This window comes from Patagioenas fasciata, chromosome 5 (assembly GCF_037038585.1).
Source record: "Patagioenas fasciata isolate bPatFas1 chromosome 5, bPatFas1.hap1, whole genome shotgun sequence".
In the NCBI taxonomy this organism is placed as follows: Eukaryota; Metazoa; Chordata; class Aves; order Columbiformes; family Columbidae; genus Patagioenas; species Patagioenas fasciata.
Window position 1 is genome coordinate 46,510,114 of NC_092524.1, and position 24,502 is coordinate 46,534,615.

The window sequence follows — 24,502 nt, forward strand, 5'->3', positions numbered from 1 at the left end:
ATACTCAGATTTACATTCTCAAGACTAGATATGCTTTTGGACAATCATGGTTTGTTGGAAATGCTCCTCATTTTCATGCCCAGAAGGGTGACACACATATCTCTGATAGCGGTTTCCCTGCTGTGGCAGAAAGTTTTGGTAAAGTGGCAACAAGTCTTTGTTTACTAGTAGGAATCTCAATGCTGTGCTTCTTCCTCATACCAGAATATGGATAGTCTCTGTGTGCATGGAGTTGAGTGGCTGGTAGTGCTGGACCCTTCCTCCTGTTTACCTGTGAAAAAGAGTGTTGACTTATAGACAAGTTTACAGAACAGACTGGATTCTCAGCTTGCATTCTTTCAGGCCTGTACCTTGTACTAATACAACAGTTCCAGTCATTTTGGATTATTTGTTGGAAACGGAAGTAGTCTGACTCCTGACTTATTTTTCTTAAGATTTACTTGATCAAATGGCCAAGGACTTTTCTTCCTCACTCAGTCCTACATTCGCTGGTCATAATATTCCCATTTGAATCTGGATGGATTATTTGCTGGCATATAAATAGTTGGATTTTTTTGGTTGCACTAAGTAACTGCCTGATTGATCCTCTTTGTACTATTTCCTTTTGGGACACATTATTCATATGGATCTGTCATGAGTTTCTTCCAAAGGAAGCTTCTGAGCTTTACTTAAACCTGGGACTTGACCTCTTTTGCTTCTTTCTAGAACCTCATGTTTCTAGAGCAAAGACATCCTTGTTTATGCCAAACATGACGAGGACCTTATTTTATTTTTACAGAATCAGGTCAAGAAGTCCTTGAGATGGGTTATACCAAGAGCACAAAAATTAACAGTTGTAGTTGTCTTCATGCAGAAAGTGGTTAATTGGAAGAGGTGGGCAAGGAGGAGTGTAAGGCAGTAATTGTTCACCATGTTTCCCACTAGAAGAAGAGCATCAAATGAACCTTAACAGTTATCAGATTCAAAGCAAAGAAAGGGGGAAGAGGGGCTGATTTTTCTTCATAGTATATAATTGACCTATGGAACTCTTTGACACAAGATGATGTGGATACAAAGAAGTGTATGTGGTTTGAAAAAAGAAGTAGACAAATGCATGAAAAAGTAATCTATTAGGGCATATTAAATCTTCAAAAAACCCAACCAAACAACCAACAAAAAAATACACAAAAAACCAAGAAACAACCAAAAAACCCCCCAACCAAACAAAAAGTTTTAAAAAAACCCACCACAAACCAACAATGAGCAGGAAGTTTCTGAGACTTTTCAAGTGACTGTTACAGGGAAGTACCACAATGGGATTTTCCAATTTTCAGCTTGTCTATCAGGCATATGCTGTTAATCACTGTCAGATACAAGAGGTGGCCTAGATGGTCTTGCAGTCTGACTTTGTATAGGTGTTTTATTTTGACAGTTGCAGTACAGTATACTAAAACATGCAGTTTGTTCACAGCCTCACCTGCATGGGTGCTATATATTGCAGAGGCTTTCAGAATGATGAAGCTTTTACAAGAGCATTAAAAGACACCAAGATCCACCTCTAAACAGTTGTGATTTTGGGGGAAAGTAGGCTGCTGTATGGAACTCATCCATAATACAACGTTTGTTAAGGGTTAATTGCTTAAATGTGGAAAAGAAAATACCACTAACTGAAGCTCTTAAGTTATCTTATTCGTACACATTTACTTCTCAGCATCTTTGTTTTCCAAAGTGCTTGAGTACAGAGCACCTTAAGAGTGAATGTGCACAACCACAGCACATCTTAAAGAACTACAGTACCTGGTAACTGCTTTCTTCCCACTTTAGAACCCTACTGTCCTTTTCCAATGAATGAGATTAAGTTTCCATTCTGCCTTAGAGATGAGTAGTTGGGAAATGCAAGCTGATCTTCTCCAAAATCGTTGTATTCTGAGTTTTTGAAACAGCCTCTTGGTGCAGTTTTAACCCAGAGGACAAACTCTCATGAACTAAAGGGGATAAACAAGACACCAAACCTGCCCTGAAAAGTCTGCTCTGTCTGTTACCTTACCAAAAAAAAGGATTTTACTGGCCCTCATTGAAAAAGAGCTTTCACTGCTGTTTCAGATTTAAAGGAAAGAAACACTGATCACTGTGGTGACCCTGGTGTGAGGCCTTTGCCAGTGCTATTCACTGAATCATGGTGATTCCCTAGGGCAAAGAGTAAACTTAACAGGGCCTCTTCTCTACAAGTCCATGCCTACAGCACACACAAGGGACTTGTGAAATCTTATATTCTCTGAAAAGGCGTGGCTTCTCTATCTGACCTATCAGATGAAAAAAAGTGAGTTGGCCTTAAGTAGGCAAACTTGATGCAATTGTTGAGAATTTGGGGCTGTTAAAAGCGTATATTTTATTACCGGAGTCTCTATTATTTGTCTGGGGTAGATAGAAGATGTGCTGTTATCTCTAAATGCAATTTCAGCATTTGGTCTGTTGCCTACTGGTGTTTTGGATGTGAAACAGAACACAACCCCAGAACGTCAGTTTAATTTGGTGTCTCTGCAAGGATATTTCAGAAAATCTCATTTCACCATAGTTACAGCAATGGTAAAGCGTAGCCTCCTTCCCCCACACTAAGAGGAGACAAGTTACTGTACTCAGTGTAGTTATGTTCAAAACTCATAAAATCTCCACAAAAAAATACTTTGGGGTTACTGATCTAATTGCCGTGTCTTGAATAATACCATGTCAATAGTCAGGGAAGGATCTTTGAAAAGTTCCTCTGCTGGCAAGTCCAAATGTTTGACTGTCATCAATCCCTCATTCTACTATAAAATTTGTTGGGGTTTTTTTCTGAAATTGGGGAAGAAAAATGACAAGGGATTTCCCCCACTGTTTCCAGTAATTACTATGCAGGATTCATCTCATGTTCTTCAAGCGGATTTGCCTTATCTATGTGGCTTTCTGAAAAGGTCATGCTGTGTCATATATTTAATACCTATAGGATGTCTGTGCCATTCTTCAGTGTGTGCAGATGGACAGCTGTGAATCTATTGGGAGGGCAAATGAAGCTGTAAGCATACGTTAGTGCCACTAGTTACAGTACTGAGCCTTCCCATTGCATGATGCTTCCTCCATTTAAATTAAGATTGTCTTCCCTCCTGCAAGTGTGGTTTTTTCCACCATTCCTAATTCTGAAAATCCAATGTGGAGCACATTTTGTCTATGATATCAGATATCTTCTTATCCCCAGACGTACAAAACTCATGTCTCCATATATCTACTGAAAATTTCTCATGAAAAATATCTAAGAATAAAGATTGATGGCTCTTCCTGTCAGATTGTGGCTCTGCAAGTTTCTTAGGTCTTTTGCTTTTCTGAGAGCAGGTGAAATTGATAAAAATGAAAGACAATTTAAAATGTGTAGTCTGCACATTGTAACTGTTGCCACACCATACTTCCCTGAGATTTTATTGCCATCTCCCTTATTTTGTTTCTCTTTGATGTTTGTTTTCTTTATTTGTTTCCATTTCTTCATATTAGCACAATAAAGGACTTAGCATACCAAGTATCCAAAAGAAATCTTCAGATCCTCATGTATACTTGGAGATTTTTGTAGCAAGTGTCCTTTAAGGGTGCCCATGTCAAACTGTATCACACAAGGCAGCTTGTTGCAAGCTGGATGCCCTCCAGAGACTCTTGTTGCGAGTCAGACTGTCAGCTACTGCTTTCCCCCACAAGTGGAGTTTCTTATGAATCCTTGAAAACAGTAGAGATCTCCCAAGCTTCCAGTCTACCTACAAGAGCGTTTCAGAACTTCAAAAGACCATAATTGTTTATTTCAAAAAAGGACCAGAAAACAGGTACCAAGACATCCCCCAGTCATTACAGTACAAGCATTGCACAAATCCTCTAAGATTTGCCCCTGGCCGCACCGCAAATCTTTGTTTTGTCTGCTTCCTGAAAAGGATAATAACTACAGGAGAAAAAAAAAAATCCTTCCTGAAGAATGTCAGGAAATCTCTTGTATGGTATGACCCAGCTGGCTTATTTCATGAGGTGATACACATGCACAGGCCATGATATATTATTATAATGCCCCATGCTGATTTCTCTGTGTGATGAATGAATATCCTTAAAGAGCTAGTGAGAAATGTCTTGAATGTTGGCAGACCGGAAAAGGAAGTCACCTTTGCTTTCTGCAATATGCATAACCCCTACATGCCATCATTTCTTGCATCGGTCTCTGTGGACAGCAATGAGTTATCATTTTTCCTAGCCAACTAAATGGAATGAGAGATGAAGAATATCACCCTGCACAAAGATCACCACCATCCTGAAAGGGGGAGAAATAAATCTTTGTCTTCAGAAGATACCAATTGAAAGACTGGTATAATTCTGCTTGAAATTCCTTGGTATAATTCAACAGTGCCAGCATATACCACAGGGGACAGAGTTTCTGCCCAAAAGCTGTTCACTAAATCTGCAGGATGTGGGAGACCAATAACGTGTGCGGGTTTTTTGCTGCAAACCACAGCTGTAGAGAAACCTATTTCTGTAGTAGACGTAAAGGTCCTTATCCCTAAGTGTATTTTCCATGAAATCACAGCCCAGTACTGGAAAAGGCCCAACTGCTTGGTTCAATGCCTTCAGACCATCTCTGCCACCTTCCCTATGCAACTTAACCCTAGATAAGGATGTTCTAAAAGCAGGCGAGGAACTGAGGTCTGTAATCTTTGGATGTCACAGTGTGTTTCCAGGAAAGACTAATTTCAAAGTACTGCACCATATTCTTTCTGAAATGTTGGGCATAAGTGGCATCTCAAATGCATTACTTTCAGAGAATGGCAACCATTAATCAGCAATTTTTACTTGCTCTATTTCTTGTTGATATATTTGAATTAATTTCTAAGACAATCTTCTATTTCCAAGTGTGTAAAACAGTCTAATCTCTTCTATGTTGACTTGTTGCATGATAAAGGATCTTGCATTTGTACAGGGCATCTGAAGCCTCTCTTTAAAAGATGACAAAAGACACTGAGCTTAGTTGCTTCCGTCTGTCACTTCCTGAGCTGCATCAAAAATGAAACAGGGCTTAAATGACTTCCCTGTCCACAAAAGAAAATATTGGTAAAGCAGAGACCTGGAAGTCCAGGTGTTATTTTACTAAACATCATAGTATGCATGTTTTAGTTATTAATTTTATACAGCTTTTGACCAATATATTCTAGTGACTTTGAATGTAAAAAAAAAATATAAAAGGCGTTATTTTTAGAGAATTAGAAGGCATGTTTTCCTCTTTGCATTGTATCCAAATTGCTGCTGTTACTCTAAACCACAATTAATGCAGGTTATAGGCAGCCTGTACAACAAATCAGTGTAGTTTTGCAAGTGTGTAGATACCACACTGTTGGCTCCATATATATTGAAAACTATTTTCTTGATTGATTTCATTGCCTTTCAATCACCTATTAAGAGAAGACAACCCAGTACTACAGAGTTGGTGTTTTGCATGCCACTAGAAACACTTGCAGTGGGTAAGAAACCTTTTCTGCACAATGGTGCTGTCCCTAGAGCTGCATCCTGCTCACCCTGTGGTACTGAACTTGCCCTGCATTGAATCCCGGCCCATACTGGACATCATAAGAATGCGTAAGGCATTGCAATGGATTCTCTTCTGTCATGGAATGACTGTGGTGATTTCATTTCCAAAGTTGTCTGAGCCTGGAGACCTCCTGTGTTTCTGGTCTGCTGAGGACACTCTAGTCATAGGTAAGGAAAGCGTGAGAAAAGCATAGAAAGAAAAGGATCTGTGAACTGAAAGAATGGAAATTTGGTAGCTACAATGACAGACGTGACATCACAGGACAGAGCAGAACAGAGCTCTGATGGTGCCAGAGGAATGGATAGGTATATTTGTGGTTTGTATCTTTTATTACTTTTGGACATGGTCCATCTTGTTTACTGTATTGATGTCCGTTGGTTATGGAAGGGTAAAACATAAAGCAGTATATCCCAGTTCACCCAGTGGTAATGGGGATGTGCTACTGCTTTTTGAGTCTAGTGAGATAGCTAGAGACTGTCTAACCCAAAGACCAGGGAACAAAGACTCATTTAGTCCACAAAGACTATTCTTTGCTGAAATACCAGTGTATGTTCCTTTACTTACTGAAAACAGAGTTCCTTGCAGAGCTCAACAATGCACTACAGCCTGAAAATCAAGGTGTTCAAGGTCAGGTCTAGGCCTCTTACATGCTATGTTAGAATATGCCACAGAGAAGCAGGGGCTACACAGATGGTCATTTCATCATCTGTGCAGGATCTGCCTGACGGCAGTGCAGAATAGGGTTTTTCACTCCTTCTAACTATTGATCTTTGTTAGAGAGACAGAAAGTGTGCTGGGATTGTTTTAATCAGCTTTTGTTTGTTCCTGCAAACAACAAAAGGGAACTGTTGGAAGCTGTATTCAGTGCTGGCAGTGACAATCCCACTTTCTCTTTCCCATTGTCCTCAATTTGCCAGCTAGTAACAGAGCATATAGAGAAATGCCCTCTGCCTTCTCATGCAAGTGTTCTGAAAAGTGTTTGTAAGTCTGTGCCCAGGAATCTATTTAATGGAGACAGTGTAATTTGTTGCTGAATTACAGCTAAAACACCCCTAGAAAAGCTATTTGAATAGCAAGAAAATTAATTCAGCTCCCGTTTTATAAATCTAATTCGCAAATGTTGCTAGGGAAACAGAAAGCTGGAGAGAGAAACAGTAACTGAAATATGTCTGTTTGACTTCAAGGATTACTGTACCCAGAGATTCCCTGTGTCCTTACTGGTTGGACACCCCAAGGCTCTTCTCCCCTGATTTTCCATTGCCATTTTGCTTCCCAAGGAGACAAAAAGCTCAGTCCTTCTGCCACCCCTTGCTGCCACTGAGGAGCAGCAGTGAACAAGGACTAGTAAAACAGACACACCTCAAGGGACTTGCCAGGGTTAATCTGTGGGTGGCTCTGACATGCTCCAAGTGCCACGTAGGACTGCGAGCTGTGCAAGTGTTTTAGCTCAGCTCTTTGCAGCTCTCTCTTCTTGGTTGGTTTGGTTTGTTGTTTGTTTGTTTTTTTTTTTCCCCCCTTTACTAGCAAGGAAGCCCTTCAATTGGATGGGCAGCAAAGCCAGCCCACAGCTCAGGAGGAATAATGACCGAAGACCAGACTGCATTTTTGTAAACCAAAACCTCCCCAGGGGCTGCTGCTAAAAGATGAGAGAGAATTCCTATGCCAGTTGGCATCTGTAATTCCCCCCTGTCCCCTATTACAGCCACTAAATTTCTGGCCTATCAGCATGGTAGTGTAGTTGTAAGGTATTTATTTGCTCCCTCCTTGGGCAGGTGGGGGAGAAGCACGGGCATGGAGAGCTGTACAGGGCACAGTTGTACGGTAGTGTTGCAGGACTGATGGGAGCTGCATCTTTCATGATCACACCAATGACACGTCAAGGAGCCCCAGAGAGATGAAAGGCATAAAGCTGAAGTGTCTGGGAGTGCCCCTGCTAGAGCTCATGTGCCCCAGCAGTGTCACACCGGTTGGCAGGCTCCCTCCACTGACCCACCCTTGCTAACCTCTTGCCAGCTGGTGATGGTGCAGGAAGGGTTGTTTACAGTTTATTTAGATGTTTGAGATTACATGTTACGGCAGCCTCATGTGAGGTATATGGAAGCAGCCACAATTGTGAAGGGCTTGATGGAGGAGCTGAATTCTGAGCTGACCATGGAGAGCCCTGGCCACAAGTGATTAACCAGCTAGTTGTCATTTTGCACTTCGTTGTCAGGGACCAGGAACTGGGAGGGGACAGGGAGGAACCTCTGTGGTCTCTGGAACGACTTCGAAGTAGTTGTGGTTTGGAGAGGCAGAAAGGCAGCCACCACATCTCATGTGACATGGAAGTACCGGAGATTTTTACCTTTGGGAGTATCTATGGCTGAAAAAGCCCACACTTTTAAAAGAGTACACCGATTTCTTGCCTGGGCAACATCTGTGAACTTTTTATGAGCAATGTTCATGCTAAATTGGGAGGAGCGACGTGTTATTTACCTGTGTACACAAGTGTCTATTGGCAGACCATATGTATTAAAATGGACATAGGACTTCTGTCAGCTGTGGCAACGGCACTGCCCTGGTTATTTAAACAGTATTGTTCTAAGTGTTTTACATTTGAGGGGAGCTTTATATGAATCTATCAAAAGCATATGCCAAAGGTGATGTGCATCTGAAGGACTAGGGTGGGATAGGGCACACATCCACCAGGCACAGTTTGAGGGTACCAAGGAATTTCTATTCTGGGGAGCTCTGGCTCATCTAAATTCTGTTTGTTCCTTTGAAGAGACATTTTTTGAAAGAGGAAAAATTTTAGACTGACTGAATATGCCACAGCAGTAGGGATTTGAAAACAGCGAACCATCTAACCCTCCAACAAACAACTTGCTTCTGAAAAAAAAGAGTATCTCCCCCCCAAATATTTATTTTTTTACGATGTTTTTGAGATTAATATTTGTTAAGTCTTGGCAGTTGAGGCCTGGGCCGTTGTGCAGAACAGGTGCAGAACACCCCAAAGCACCTCACAAACCACAACAGACAAGAGGTCCTCAGGGTATATCAGATCACAAATGAATGGGCCCAGTACTCAGGTACCACAGATATTGCTCCTGCCCTGACCCAGAAACCATCTCCCAGAAACTCCAGGAAGGGAAAAGAGCTGAATGGAGACATCAGTCCTTCTGAAAATGGACTCAGCACCCTCTTTCCTTGTATTTGCCCACCCTTAGCAGGCTGGCTGGGAGCCTTGCAGTTTGCATTTAGAAACCAATAGCCAGGATCTGCCAACTGAACTTACAGGTTTGGCAGACACAGAGTTTTAGTTGCAGGACTCCTGGATCACAGCTCTGAGGAACAAAAGTCTGTATCTGAGCATTTCTTCTCTCAGCAGCTTCCCTTCTTGGTGCATTTTCTTTCTCCAAAGAAACTTTCAGGGTTTCTTCCTACGGAGGAAACCTTCAAGCCAGTGGGGAGGGCTGAGGTTCTAAGACAGCTAAAGCTAGAATAGAAAAAACATCTCTCCATTTCCATTCCCCCTTTCACCTGCTCTTTCTCATTCCCTTGCTTTCCCCAGCTCAACTACCCAGCATTCAAATGCACAACAGTTTCTCCACCCTATCCTTCTCTTCCGCACCAACTGCCCAGCCATTTTGGAGAGTGTGGTCTTCGCGTCACCAAAGTAACTCCCAGAAGGAACGTGACACTGCCAACAAGACCAAGAAATGTTCCAGAAGAAATCCCCAAGGGCTGCCAGATCCTAAGCCACAGGGTTTGGCACTCAGCCCTCGGCATGTGTAGTCTCTGACCCCCAGTTCCTCTTGTGTTGACCTGGGATCAGGAGAGTGGGTGCTGACAGTTTCTCTCTTGGCTTTGGGTGGGCCAGGGTGCCTTTCAGCTGCACTTGCAGGATTTCACCACCATGTTGGAGAGCTGCTCCACTTTGGGGGTCCTCCCGACATAGTACAAGATAGTGAGCGGCTCCAGGTCCTGGGGGACACAGCAAGGCGAAGCAGATGCCTCAGGATTCAGCGTGTTGTATAAGCCCAGCACCTGCAGGAACAAAGTAAATGTGGTGACAAAGTCAGGAATATGTTTAAGTTAATTGAAGACAGGAAGGGACTGGAAAGCAAACAGGACTCTAAGCATTTGGACTATGCTCATCAGAGGGTATTTCCCTCAGGCAAGTAATACTCCCCTGTCACCTCCTGGCCATAGCCTGCTTCTAAGGGTCTCAGCTGCCCTGGCCTGACTCTTAGTTTTTAATTCTAGTAGCCTTGCTCTCCAGCTGATGCCTAAGGGTTGAAGAAGTGCAAGCAGTTGTCTCCTTGCATCTCTAATTTGGTATGGTGAATAGTGTCACAATTTTTGTTTTTAACAAGGCTGGGTGTAACCAGCCTGGGACCATGTTGTCTTGGGTTCCCTTAAAGAAATCAGAAGAAAGAACATCAGTGCTGCTTATTTCAACCAACATCTCTAGATAGCACTGGATGGATGCCAATCCTCTCAAGTATCCACAATTCCCTCCCAGCTTTGAAGTGTCCGATACTTTCTCCCTGCACTCCATCCTGCAAGTCATTACATTAAAATGCTGGAGCCAGGAGAGTGTCCTGTGGGGACCCCACTGGACTCCTCCTCCCAGCTGGCCCCAGCCCACAAATGACTGTACACTTCAGCCATGTAACTGCTACAGAACAGTTGCCACATTTCTTGCCAGAGGTGGCCACTTCTCAGCAGTAAGCAACTTCCTTCTTGAGTTGTGGGGCCAAAACATGATCTCACCTGCACTACTGTGGTCTCAGTGCTTATCTGGTATGAATGACAGGGTCTGGCACATTGTCTTTTAACTACTTTACAGTCTTTGGGGATGCGAGGTTCCAAGGAAACATCCGGTTTTATTACTCAGATCCATGTAATCACAGTTGTTCTGGTAGAAGTTCTCTGGCATACTGAGCAAAGTTCACCAGCCTATACTGCGGGGGTACCATGGGCTCTGGGGCTGCTCTACTCAACAGAGATGGGAGGTGAAACGGACTGGTGAGAAATCTTCACCATGTTTTTCCTAGGTGGTGCTGGCAAGCTGTCAGCAGCTATATTGTTCTAAAGGTTTCTTGATCACTCAGCTGACCTTAATGCTTGATTGTTTCCTTTCTTGCTCAAGAAAAGAGCACTAGGAACCAGTCTAAAAATCTCTTTTCTCTCACACTGATTCAGTCCAGGTATCTACTAGAGAGCTTCTCAGGACAACCAGATGGTAAAGCTACATGCCCATTACCCTTTCAAAGCTGTTCATCCCTTTGCTTTGTCTTGTGCATAATGTCTAGCATCTGTTCACTTCTTCATTCCCATAGATCGACTATTCCCACTGATATTAGTCCTTGAGCTTCAGTGAGCCTTGCTGCTGTGCAGACTCTCAAGCTGTAAAGAAAATGTTAGGCTCTTTTCTGCAATATCATCTTCACCTAATTATCTATTCTTCAGCTGAATCTGCTTTTTCTGGTAACTAGCTAGAGAGCTGTTGCATTTAGATTGCTGCCTTTTCTGTGGGCAGCAGCACAGCATTTTCCTCTGGCTTTTCTTGCTTCAGCAATGGACTGCCTGCTCCTTAGTCTGTCTTCTCCCCTTGCTACTTCTCCCATGTCTATGCTTTTCTGTTGTTTTTATTTTCTTCCACTGCTCAGGTGGTATTCTTCCCAAAGACTGCCTAGTGTACTCACATTAAACAGAGGTTACGTGTAAGTTATCTGAAGACATTTGCTTTCTGCCAGCTTTTACTCATGAATCTCAGTGTCTAGTAGGCTCCTCCCTGCAATAGGTCAGGTAGAAAGGACACCTGTGCAGGAAGAAGAGCTTACTGCATGGCTGTGTCCACTGATGGACATGGATTTCCCTTCACTTTCAGACTACAGCTGCCCCTGTGATGGCAGGTGGCAGCTGCGTGCCATGGCCTAACATTTTTTTGTGACAACTGGGCACAAGGCAGATGAAAATCCTCTGCCTAGTGCAAACTGCACAAGAAATTTAGGCAGAAGATAATTACCCAAGTTGATGTTCTATGTGAACAATTCAGTTAATACTCTGGCCATTACCAAATAAGTATCCTAAAGCCATCAGTCCTGCTTTTCACATCTTATCCAAGATACAGCATCCTGCTCCTCACCATTTGGCTAGAAACATGGACTCAGTATTGACTCCAAAGGAAGCACTTTTTCCCTGCTGAACCACCTTTTCTGCAGTTTCATTGGATAGTTTTTTTACAAGGACTGATCTGAACTGCTTTTGCTGCTCTGAAGAGACTAGATACGATCAGACTTAGGAAGGAAAGGGAAGTCACAGACACAAGCCCAGACAGGATAATCTATTAGATGTACCGTGCTGTGAGTGGTGTCTGCGCTGCGGAGGTATGGACACGGGCCCGAACAAAAGTTAGCAAAGTAGCCCTTGGGCTCATGGACCCATTTCCAGCCAAGGTCCTGTCGAAAGTCAATGTACAGAGGACGCACGCAGCAGTTCTCCTCGAGGTTCCTGAAACACAAGTATCAAAACACAGTCAGTCTAAAGAGAGGCCTTATATGTGATGGTGTGATACAGCTTCCTGAGCAGAAGGACTAACACCAGCAGTGCCCAGCGGGACATGGTGTTTGCCTGCGCCAAGTGCAGAGGAGCAGCATAGGCCAGCACAGGCCACAGCCTGGCGCTGCTGGTGCCTCCCAGCCCACAGCTTGGCCACTGGCCCAGGGAGGCATCACCCTGCTTGCTCACAGCAGCACCTGGTGCTCTCCAGCACCTGGAGTTCACAGGGGGCTGCCACAGTTCTCCCTCTAGCCCGTGGCTCAACCAGAAGCACAGAGTGACTCAGCTGAGCTGGCCAGCATCTCCTTCTTGGACACCACAAGAGCAGCTGGCTGAGCCATGCTCATCATGTGGCCATTGTGGCACCATGGTGACCCACTACCCCCTTTGAGGGCTCTGCCTGTCCCGGTGGCATGGAGTCTCACCAGGCTTGCCCACCTCAGGCGTGGGATTTGGTCACTCCAGGCAGGATTCTCACCGGAAACAGTAGTTGGTATCCAGGGCCCGTTTCTTTCTCTGGCCTCCCAGTGTTGGGCTGTCCAGTCGATGTGGGGGTAACATCATCAAGATGAGGTGGGGATTATGCAAGTCTTTCTGCTTCTTCAGGCGCCCCAAGTCTCCACGGCCATACTCATCCTCACTGTCAATGCCTTCAGAGAAAAACAGGATCCACAAATAAGAAATCAGCATGGAAGTGGAGTATGCAACAAGACTTTTCAGTGCATTTAATGCTCTCATGACTGCCCTTGAACCGGGGTGAAAAGGATTCAGGCACCATGTCCACTTACTCTGGGACTTCTTCCCTCACAGGGACTCCTTTACTCCTGGTGAATCTGACTGCAGCAGGCCTGAAACAGAGGCTTATGGGCCACCTGTTTTACCGTTTGCAAACTGCTGGTGGGGCCATTAATCCATCCCGCTCACTACTGGCTTCAGTCCCAGGACAAGCAGGAAGATGAATGGTTTAAAGAAGATGTCAGATCATTGGCACTCTGCAGAACAGCCTCAGAAATGGAGCCTGTGGGGGCCAGTGGCTGCAGCCCAGGGCTGCAAGCCAGGAGGTTCCTAGTTCTTAGGCCAGCCAAGCCACTGACTCTCTGAGCCACCTCACACAGGATGCCTGACTTCCTTGTGTTTCAGTCACCCTAAGTGGAAAGCAGAGCCTCTGCAGAAATCTGAGAAGGCATCAAGCTGAACTTCCCAGAGAGACACTGAAATGCAAAAATATTCCTTTCTGCAGACACTTGTGCAAACCCACCCAGCCTGTACTTACTTTCTTCCATTTCAAACCTATGTACAAAGTGGACATGCCCAAATAATCAACATGCAAACTCAGATGTGTATGCCTTAAGACAAACGTTACGCAACGTTAAATGTTCAAATATGCAAAGCAAGACCTCGGGTTTTTTTACATACTCCAAACTTTCCCTTGCCCAACAGCCTCCCCTAACCCAGCTCCTTATCACCTTTGAACTTGATCTCCAAGACCTCGTGCAAATTCTCCAAGATGTCTCCGTTGGGCTGAAAGGTATGGCAAGGACAGTGTATGCTAATTTCCAGGCCAAGGTTGGACTCTGCAAAGAAGACAACTCTGTGAGAAACAGTCTTTGTCATCTGGGGCAGCTCCTAGCACAGGGCACAGGAAAGTTTCACTGAGGACATGGACTTGTTAACTCCTAGACTGGGTTGGTCTCAGAGTCAGGGATGCTATCAGAGCTGGGGAACAGAAGCTGCCTTGGAAACGAAAATGGGAAGCAGAATGTTGCAGTTTCACCTGTACCAAAAGCCTTGCTCTTGCTAAAAGGAGCTTCCTCGGCAAGTAAGAAGGGTGCTCCTGGTTGTGTTTTATAGGCTATTCAGCATCCAGAAGTATTTGTAAACTTCAAGGACCTCCACTGGAAAACAAGTATTTTGAAAAGCTGTCTTGCGCTGTCTATGTTAAATCAGTTTTGCCATCCTCAGTACCTGTCTACCATCTGGCTTCTGGTTAGTGTCTGAAGGAGAGATCTGAAAATGAGCTAGTTGGATATGGACAAGTAATTTCACTGGAAGCATTTTTCTCAGCAGCTGCAACCTCCTGTTTTGTTGAACTACTAGCAGTCTAAGTCACACAGACTTTCCAGAGGCAAGTCTATTTTCATAATAACTTCCTGGACCAGTCATGCTGTGTGGGCCTGACTTAGGAACATAAGACTCTTATGAAAGCTCCTTTTTTATGTTGTGTCATGAATTAAAACATCTGGTTCCCCAGGGCATTGACAAGGTGCCTAGCACCTTTTTTCCTAAGCACTGTGTACTCTGTGATGTCTTGTCAGCTGGAGTGCCTGCCCAGAGCTTGCTGCAGTTCCAGCCCTGAACTCCAGCCATCAGGACACAGCTTAGATTGCCTGAAAAAGGAGGAAGCCTATAAGTGCACAGCTCACCCTTCCAGGGGGTGGCTGCTTGCCAGAACCTGCATTCCACTTTTCAGTGGCACCTAACTTCTATCGCTGAGGCCAATCCAGCTGTGAGTCACGGTGCCTATGTTCCAGCTGTGAATGGGGTCAGTGTTCTTGCTGGGAGCTGCCCCATAACTATCTGTTGGGCTGCCCAGTGGTGGCAGAGGTATGTTTTCTGCAGTGCTAAAGCCTCCATCTGTCTAGGTGTGTCAGCCTCTGGTATTTCCTCACCTTTATACCTGCCAAGCTGTAAACAGCTGAAGAAACCAGGATCCTTGCTGTTTTTTTCCCTACTAGATTTGCTCTAGTCCACATGAAAATTAAACCAGATCAATCCTTATTTTCTGTGTATTACCAATTATAGTTTAGACAAGCAGAGGGGTCCCCTCTGGGCTTAGAACTGAAGAACCAAAAGAAGTTCCAACATCTCTCAGTGAAAACCACTTCCTTCTCCACCACCTCCTTCTGACCCGGCCCATGGAGCCACACAGTGGGGACTCCAGGACAGAGCTAGGAATCTAGCAAACACCACGCACTGAGGTAGCTCTCTTGGGGAAGGCCTGTTCTCAGACTGAAGGAAGCTGTCCTCTATGTGAGCCAAGCTCCTGCAAAAAGGGGAGCAGAGACATACTCCTGTCAACATTGATGAAAGGCTGAGGGAGCTGGGTCTCTTTAGCCTGGAGAAGAGGAGACTGAGGAGTGACCTCATTAATGTTTCAAATACATAAAGGGTGAGTGTCACGAGGATGGAGCCAGGCTCTTCTTGGTGACAGCCAATGGTAGGACAAGGGGTAATGGGTTCAAATTAGAACACAAGAGGTTCCACTTAAATTTGAGAAGAAACTTCTTCTCAGTACGGGTAACAGAACACTGGAATAGGTTGCCCAGGTGGGTTGTGGAGTCTTCTACTCTGGAGACATTCAAAATCGCCTGGACACATTCCTGTGTAACCTTATCTAAGTGTTCCTGCTCCGGCAGGGGGACTGGACTAGGTGATCTTTTGAGGTCCCTTCCAATCCCTAACATTCTGTGATTCTATGATCCACATTTCTGTGGATGCCTTGACACCCAGTCCAGCTAAGACCCCTACCTCTGTGCAGGAGCCACTCACGCACAGTCTCAGTGACATCGAAGGACAGCCACTCAGGGGAGCCCCGTGTCTGCACATTTCTGCCGCTGAGGTAGCGCTGCTTTGCTATGTGCTCATCCGGTCGAAGGATCTGTGTCAGAAGGAGAGGTAGAGAGAATCAGCCAGTGCTGTGCATAAGGAAGGGATAGCCTTGGCTCCTTTTTCTTCCACAGCTTGCCAAAAACTAATTCAGAAGGTTGGTCCTGGCAAGTGAGACACCAGGATTACCCTGGCACAGGTGAGAAGGACATGTTCACAACCAACCTGAACTCCAGAGTTCTACACAACACTCATCTCTCTGTCCTAAGCAGCCTACATCTCTCGATTCATCCTTATTTCAGGAACATATCCAGAGGCAGTAGCACACAGCAACTGATCTAATAGGTGGTTTTGTTTCTATATGCACCTGTGTGATGTAGGTCTGGATTTCAGAGTAGAACCAGCAGTGATCAATAGAGCATCTTGCTACAGGTCCCGTGCCCAGCAAGCCTATTGAGTCCTAGACTGTGGGGTTTTCATGTGTCCTACACTCTTCAACTTCTATCAAAACACAGCAGGGCTGATCAGGTTTGGAGACCTCACCCCCTGCTCTGACATCTCTTCCTGCTTCCAGACAAACAACTACAGCCTATGCAAGGTGTCTCCTTCTTGCAGGACCCCAGGTTCACTCCACAGAGCACTGAACCTATGGAGAAGCTCTGAGATTGCATCCTTGTCAGTTGTGTCATCTGGAGAGCTGCTCTGACCTTTGAAGCTAAATTCCAGGAAGTCCTGAAGAGCTACCCGCCACAGGGCAATTTTAAATGCACTTGTACTGCAAAGTGGACACACACCAGCCTGTGGGAATGTGCCCCCTGGATACTAAACTGTACCATTAGCTGGATGGCCCAGCCCGGCCTAAGACCACTTCCAAACCTGACCTAGACCTTATTCTTGACAGGGGACTTCATGAGTTCAAACCAAACTCCAGGTAAGTACCTGAATTAATGGTGCCAGGAATTGTGCCCCTGAAGAGCTGCTGCTGAAAGCAACATTGAAAGCAAGAATTATTTTTCCAGTAAATCAGTGACAAGACAGAGAGCTCCACCCATTGGATTGGTACCAACTGTACTGTGACAGTCAGAGGAGCAAAACTGCCAAGGGATGTGGGCACGCAGATGTGACAGAAGGGTCAGGGCTGCTCTGCTGGGGAGGGGCTCCCTTCTCAGTGCAGCAAATTACTGCAGTGGACACCATGCCACGGTGCCCAGAGCAGCCAGCCTATGTGAGGAGGGAAAGGACAGCATCCCACTGTAAAAGGAAAGGTGATGGTGTCACTGCATATGCTGGAAGAAGCCTGGGATTTCTTCTCTCTCTGTTCTGTGGCCTTGCACATATTAATTTACGCAACCATTACAGAGCCAAGCTATTCTGGGCTCAGGCATAGGGGAAGGTGAGAAGAACACTCACCTGGAAGAGCTCAATGCGCTGCTCACTGCGTTTGGAGCTTGGGTTGGGCACACGCAGCACCCGAAACTCGGCACGGAACAAGTTGGTGCTGTTCTTCTCTGCTGAGGACACATTGAAGCGGAACACATTGGAGGTGACACCTTTTGGACAAGTGCCCAACTCATCTAGGAGAAAAATTGAAAGACTGAGAACCACAGGTCAGAGGGGCAAGATCTCAAATAAAAATTGTTTGAAAAAGAGCTTTCCAGCAGAAGACCGTCATTCAAACGTCTTGCCACCTGTAAAGCATTGCTATTTAGCTAAATATAATACAGGATTAATTCACTCCAATTTGATCTACATTCTAACATTTTGCAAAATCTTCCCACTACTGCCACTGTTATTTCAACGCTACAAGCCAGAGAATCAGTAGAGATCAACCACAGTATTTTTAATATTATCTCTTCTAATTCTGCTCATCAAATGTTGCTAATGCTCATGAATCTGCTGCATCCAAAATGACAACCCCAGCCAAGGCAACAGGACAATCTCATTTGCAGCTAGTGGGGCTTATTCCCAGTAGTGATGATGGTGTGACTCTGCTTACACTGGAGACATGAAGCCATGAAGAAGCCGATCCCATTGTCGTTGAAACTTAGTTTTACAAACCTTGACATTGTCTCCTAAAATGAAAGCCAGCCAAGTGTCCACAAAGCATGAGGAGTGAAGACTTTTGGGGGCAGTGACTATTCAGTGTGTACTGAAAGAAATGGGTTTTAAGATCAGTTCTCACGCATGACCTGGAGAAGGAATTCATGAATAGTTCTACATACAGAGTTCAAGGACAAAGTAGTAGTACTGAGAGGTCTGCAGAGATCAGACATACATGTAGGAAATAGCACAGCAATTCTCTGCCTTGATGTGTGCTTGCTGAACATAAAAATCCATTTCACAGATGATCCAAAAGAGAGTAGGTAAAAGCTAAGAGGTCCAAAACAAACTCCTCAAGAGAAAACAAGCCTCTCTTCATTGGGACCATTTTGGTCCCACAGAAAGTCTTTGTCATCACTCATGTTCCTCTCCTATTGACCTCTGGTAGCATCCTTAGGACAAAACACAGCAGCTCCTGCTCTACAGCCACATGCAGGTTTGTTTGCAGCCCTACAGAGCCCCTCACATAACTGTAACAACAGAGGGTCTCATGTCAACTGATATTTAAGTTGCTTTAAAAAACAAAACAAACCAACCAAACAAACAAAACAGAAAGAAGAACTATCACCTGCTCCTACCCACAGTTCCAGCCTGTGTTAAATAGGCTAGAAGCCCTAGTTGAAGGAACCTTCGAGTTAGATTCCTGGAGCCAGACCCTCTCTTCACAACACCACCATCTCCCCAGAGAAACAGCTTCTGAAGATGGGCTAGCATGAAACAGCACAAGTGCAGAGGTTCACCTCCCATAACAAATTCTGCTTTGAGCAACACTGATGCACTTCCAGAGTCATCTCCATGAAGATGAAGGTCTTCTTGCGCTACACTCTGATTCAGCAAGAAGGAGCCTACCAGTTTACAAGGATGTGTTCTTAGGGTGCCGACATTCTACTCAATAAGCTAATGACTAGATGATCACATTGGGCTTTTAATTGGAGGTGGTGGCTTTTCTTGTTTGTTTGTTTTCGTTTGTACTACTGAATGGAACAGCCGTCCCATACAGGAAAGTCTCTGTCTGCCACTGAAGTGATGCATGTTCAGTGATCACAGCAGACAAGACCTAGTTGCAGCCATGAGTTCATACGCTCAGCCCAACAACCCTTCAGTGCAAGGAGTACACTAAGCCACACAAGGACACCCACTGTGGGCACTCAACCACTGTGACCAGTTCTAGGTTTTAAACCGTAGAAAAGCACAGCAGAAAAAACAAGCTCTGATCTCATTAAATGCCCGAAGGCATCCTCCTAGCAGAAGTCTAAGGCTGATAACTGTTCTGTGTCCTAGACCTAGGCAGATACTGTGTTTTAATACCCCCTTAAGCTGTTTTGCACTCCTAGCCCTATTAATAGTACTGTTAACAGCCTGCCCTTCCATTTCAAACCTGAATGCCTGTCCACATGGGGCATCCCAGTAGTCATCAGAAATGCCCTTCTAGATCAGACCAATAGGCAGCCTAGCCCAGTATCTATTTCCAACAGTAGTGCTTTATCCAACCATCTGAGTCTGCAGATCTGGTCCTACAGCACATTGGAGAGACAAAATAATTTATTGTATAGCATCTCCTTAAGATTTTTGGCTAATTTAGGCAGCCATTGTGGTAAGAGATGACTATACATATTGTATTTTGCCTGCTTTCCACACATTGCCTTCTACCTACTTACTTCACTAGCAAGGTGCTGGTGTGTTGGGGACCTTCCTAGTAGAAATAGTAAGGACTTTCCTGAGAAGTAAGAACCTTCCCTGAGAACAAGTTTCATGTTCCCTTCATAGTCTGGGAACAAGCCCTCCGTGATGGGGAGAGGGAGCTGTGTGCTGTGTTTCCCTGTGAGGCCAAAGTCTGCTTCCTATCATAGGGTGCCCAGGATACAGCTCACTCCCTGGATGCTGACTGCTTTGGGGCAAAGAACTTTTTGCAAGAGGTCATCGGCAAAGGAGGCAAGGTGATTTTTCGGGCAACTTGGTCCAGTCCCAGCTCAGGTGTGTTAATCACACTGGCATCTGGACGCATCCACCTACCAGCACAGAACAAAGCCTGGAGGCAACATTCCTGCAACCTCTTCCAGTCTACAAGACTCAGTGGCTGTAACCAAGCCTGAAGACAGGGAACCTGTGACACCCTGCACACCCATGCCAGGCTACGTCTGACACCAAAGGCTGGATCCTCATGACTGGGCCCTGCTATTACTGCGGAGCCCAGGCAATCCTGAGCTGTGGACTGTACAAATGATGAGACCAGCAGCCTCTTGGTGTGGATAATGTGATATGGGGACCAGGTTCTTTTGGGAGCTTCCCTCTTCCTACCACTGCGCTCAGCAAGGTGTAGGTTCTCCATGTGCTGCCGACCCTACACAGCTGCTATTTCTGGCAAGCCCCAAAAAGGCTGATGGCTGTGATGTTTGGTGTCAAGGAAGGGCAGGCTGGCTGTGAGCAGCTACTGCCTCACTCCATATTATACCACTGATACTTCAAGGTGTTTCATGCCAAAGCTGCATAACTTTGGAGAAAAAATTAATCCTTCTGGAACTCTGCAGGCAGCAGGTTTGGAGGGAAGACATACTTGGCCCCAGCAACACATGGCTTTAATTGCCTTGCCTCTCAAGCTGGCTTGGAAAATGGCATATTCTTCCTCAGGAAGGTAAACAAAGTAATTTGCAGGACCTTTGCAGATGCTCTAAGGTTAAGTCTAACCAAGTCAGTGCTTAAGAGCATATGAACCCCTATGTGTTTTAGGAGATCCCTGAAGTGAAACGCTGGTCAAGAGCAAGTTATTCTTTGAAAGAAAGTCCCTTATAATTCAGGCAATGTGCCTGAGAGGCACAGCAGAAAGACCATCTTGTGAGTCACCAAACAGCTCAGAGTCAGGACAGGGAACTGGTCCTGAATATCCCTCCTTCCTAGAAGGATGGGGCTCTCCCCACTGCTATTTTTGCTTCTCAGCTTTTCTCACTTTTGGGCCTTAAGTCTTTGAGAAGGATGAATTCTCTGAGCCAAAAAGCCGCTTGACTAATAGTTTGGAACTAGAACAGTTTATGTGCATGTGAGTGTGCGTGTGCACACATTTCAGACTTGTCTGTATCATCCTCACAGTTCCCCCAACGGAGCAGTCCTCCCCTTCCCCCCTAGAGGAGACTGGCTTTGGCTCGGAGCGTGTTCTGAGATCACCACCTGGCACAGTGACAGAGTCATGGGAAAGTTGAACATCAGCCACTTCTGAAGACACGGGGCCAAATTCAGCCATAGTCTAAGTGATGAATCTCCCTCAGTTTCAAAAGGAGTGCATCTCTTGACACCAAGGCCTGTCTGGAGCTAGTCTCCCCCTGTGTGACCCAGTTCCAAAGTTCCCTCTTTCTCTGGGTGGTGGCGCCCACACTGTGCGTTCCCAGGAACTTAATCTCACCACTACTTGTTTTTTTAAACCTCAGCACCTTGCCCCAGTGTCCTATGGGGACATGGGACACGTTCATTCATTTCCACAGGAATTGTTCCCAACCCACGGTCCCTCCTCACTGTTCCTTCTTGTGCACCACATCTTCATTCCTCTTTCCCCTCTACTTCATCCAAATCCACTCCTCTGACTTCATTTCCCCCTGTTGGGGTTTCCCAGTTTCCTTCCCCAAAACACACTGGTTCATAGTACGGCTCTACAATTTTGCACAGACACTTGGTTTCCCCATGTATTTTTATAATTTCGTAAACAACACTTCAGTAGGTCAAAAATGTTGAAATATGGGTAAGCTGCTCTACCATGTGCACTTTCTTTTCCTCGAGTCTTGGTGTCTCCTGAGCTAAGAGCTAATCACATAGCCATATGGAGTGCAGTCTGCTAGAGATTAAGTGAAATTTGTTGCATTACCACATTGTAGCTCTTATTCCAGCTCATCATATGTCAAGATTAACATAAACCTGGAAGAGTAACTGCATTCTGAGGCTGCCTGCACCAAGTCACAGCTCCTCCCCAGAATTGCTGGTGTTCAAATTGCAACCCCACAACTACACTACATCACAGGAGAACGTCCTGGATGATGGTATGACTACATGTCCACCAACATCTCCCAGTCCTAAGGCATCCTAAGCACAGACCGAAAGGATTGCTTGTGCCTACATATGCTCAGCATCTGCAATCTGCTTGGGGCTCATCTGCTCAGCCTCTGTCTTTGCATCTGCTCAGCTCCTGCACCTGAATCCATTTATTGTCCACATCTGGGCCTGCTCATCATCTGCTCCACACCTGCTCAACATCTGTCATGTTTTCTCAATGCCTGTGTTCACTTGGGGGTCTCCTTTGCATCACCATCTGCTTTGCTCCTGCTCAGCATCTCTGGAACCATGTACTCACTCTCTGAACCCTCACGCTATCCAAGTAACACCCTCGACAGTGTCCTCCAGGCACCAGTCTCTCCAGCAAGCGCCTCTCCACCTTCTGCACAGCCAGCGCAGGTGCTGCACAGACAAAACGGGTTGCCTGTCTCTCTGCAGCACTTCAGCAGGGAGGAGTCCAGCTACCTGCTCTCATCCAAACACTAGACCTGTGCCTTCTCCTAGCCCGGTGCGCAGCATTAGCCTCGATACCCAAACTGCCTGCTCCCCTGCTGCCTTCCCCCCTCACATTTTCCCTCTTCTCCTCCCCTCCCCGCCTTCCCCCAGATGTCATGGCTCTAGGCAGGGCTTGGCTCGCTGCTCCTGGACCCCGCAACCCGCCGCTGCCAGCGCCCACCTCCTCCACCTGCGGCGGGGCCGCTCCCCGCCAAGGCCCACGCCGTCCTGTCGGTGCTCCGAGCGCTCGCCACTCCGTGTCTCCCCCGCCCCGGTCCCGGGACAGCGGGGTGCGCTCCTCACCGCCGCTCTCCCCGCACCCGAGCGCGCAGGCAGGCGGAGACGAGACCGCGCCGCAGCGGCCCCCTCGTGCCTCCGCACTCCCGCCCCCCGCCGCGGGGCCCGACACCCCTCGGCCCCGGCTGGCCGCCCCTCCTCCGCGCCCGGGGTCCCGGGCAGCCTGTCCCGCGGGCGCGGCACCGCGGCCGGCGCGGGGAGAGTCCAGCACTTACTGTGCTCGGGGAGGCCCTGGATCATGTCAAATTTATGGATCTCTTTGGCATAGTATTCGGACTCGGTGTTGTCCTGAGAGCAGCTCTCCTCCTTCTCCTCCTCCATCTCCTCCAGCAGCTCCCGGGTGCTGTTATAGAGGGCCAGAATCTGGTAGGGGACATGGGCCGGCCCCACGGTCTCGGGGGGGCTGGTGAGCCGCAGCTTGCTCAGGATCTGCCCCCGGATGGCTTCCACCCTCTTCTTCTTGATGTGGTCCAAGTCCAAGGTAGTGCAGGAGGACAGCGAGAGGCTCACGGTGGCGAAGCTCAGCAGGGAGAGCAGCACCAGAGCCCTTTGCACGTACATCTTCATGTGCGAGGGGGCGGCGAACGGGGCCTCCGGGAGAGACCACCGGACGGCGGCGAGCGGGCGCGGGGGCCGAGGCGGTGTGCTGGCGGCAGCCTCCCCAGATCCCGCAGGCTGAGGGTTGGCGAGGAGGTGCATGAACTCACTGCGCCGTGCGCGACTCAGGACTTCCAGGAAGAGCTGGCAGCGCTCCGCAAGGAGAAGCGGCAGGCGCCGTGCCTCGCCGCGCCGGGCTCCTTCCCCATGCGCCGCCCCGCGTCCCGCGGAGCCGGGGGCGCCCCGCCGCGCCGCGCCGCCGCACGTGTCAGCGGCCCGCGCCGCCCCGCCGCTGCGGGGGGAGCGCGGCGCCCGCCCCTCTCGCTGCACCATTCATGCCCCCGCCGGGACCCGCGCCCTACATCGCCCGGTGCCCGACTCCCGGGAGCGCGGCACCGCGGCGCTCCCCGCACAGCTGGGAGCAGCGCCACCGGGCCGTCCGCTGCCCCCGCAGGTTCCGCTAACCGCCGTGCCCAGGCCGCACACCGCTCAGCCCGGCACCGCACCGCGCCGCGCCGCCCCTCCCGCGCACACTGCCTCTCCCTCGGCCCCGCCGCTGAAATTTTATACCTCCCTCCCATGACGTCCCCGGGACGGGGCTCGGGCGGGGGAGGGAGGGAGCTCCAAGCCCGGCCTTCGCCCGCAGTACCGCGCTAATGGCTTCAGCAGCCGCGCAGTCGCCGCCCCCCCAGCCGGGCCCCGCCGCCGCCCCCCGCGCGGCCGGCGGCGCCGGGCCCCTCGCGCCCCGGGCCCCTCGCGCTCCGCGGCGGGGCGACCCCGCGCGCCCTCCGACGTGGCCGCCGCACCGGCGCGGCGCGCGGGCGCCCCCTGCTGGCGCCGCTCGGGCAGCGGCGGGCGCGGGGCGGCGGCGGCGGCCGGGCTCTCGCGGTGGTCCGCCGCGCGCTGGCGGGCGGCGCGGGGATGCCCCTCCCGTTTCCAGCTGCGAAATTGCATTAAAAGCGGCTAAAAATACCCCGAATACTTTCCTGATGTGGTTTCTTTCCGACGGAGGGAGGAGGGGAAGGAGGGGCCGGGCGGCGGCGGGGCCGGGCGCTGCGCTGCGAGAGAGGGTCTGCGGCGGCCCCCAGGCTGTGGCGGGGCTGGCGGGCCCTGCGAGGGCCCAGGGCAGACCTCGGTCCGGCCCGTCGTGCACCCGCTGCCCTCGGAGGGGGCCGGAGCCGCGCGCAGGAGACAGAACACCGGCCCCAGCGGAGGTTCGGCTCCGCGACCGGGGCCCCGGCGGGCTCCCTTCCTGGGGCATGC

At 47.9% G+C, this 24,502-nt stretch overlaps 1 protein-coding gene across 1 annotated transcript; it reads right to left on the reverse strand.

Moving 5' to 3' along the window:
• Positions 1 to 8,429: 8,429 nt before the first annotated feature.
• Positions 8,430 to 23,863, reverse strand: TGFB3 (transforming growth factor beta 3). Its single transcript, XM_065839134.2, has 7 exons — positions 22,858 to 23,863; positions 17,126 to 17,289; positions 15,638 to 15,767; positions 13,576 to 13,683; positions 12,588 to 12,759; positions 11,908 to 12,061; positions 8,430 to 9,589 (listed from the first exon to the last, which is right to left on the reverse strand). The coding sequence occupies exons 1-7, from the start codon at positions 23,570 to 23,572 to the stop codon at positions 9,431 to 9,433; spliced, it is 1,602 nt and encodes a 533-aa protein (XP_065695206.1). The 5' UTR covers positions 23,573 to 23,863; the 3' UTR covers positions 8,430 to 9,430.
• Between the last annotated feature and the right edge of the window lie 639 nt (positions 23,864 to 24,502).

Bases quoted from the DNA above. Each gene is read 5' to 3' on its own strand.
- TGFB3 (XM_065839134.2), bottom strand. From the start codon at position 23,572: ATGGTGCAGCGAGAGGGGCGGGCGCCGCGCTCCCCCCGCAGCGGCGGG. The intron at 13,684-15,637 runs GTAGGGGTCTTA...TCTTCTTTGCAG, and splicing joins TGAGTGGCTCCTGCACAGAG to AGTCCAACCTTGGCCTGGAA. The intron at 12,760-13,575 runs GTGATAAGGAGC...TTTTCTCTGAAG, and splicing joins CTTGGAGATCAAGTTCAAAG to GCATTGACAGTGAGGATGAG.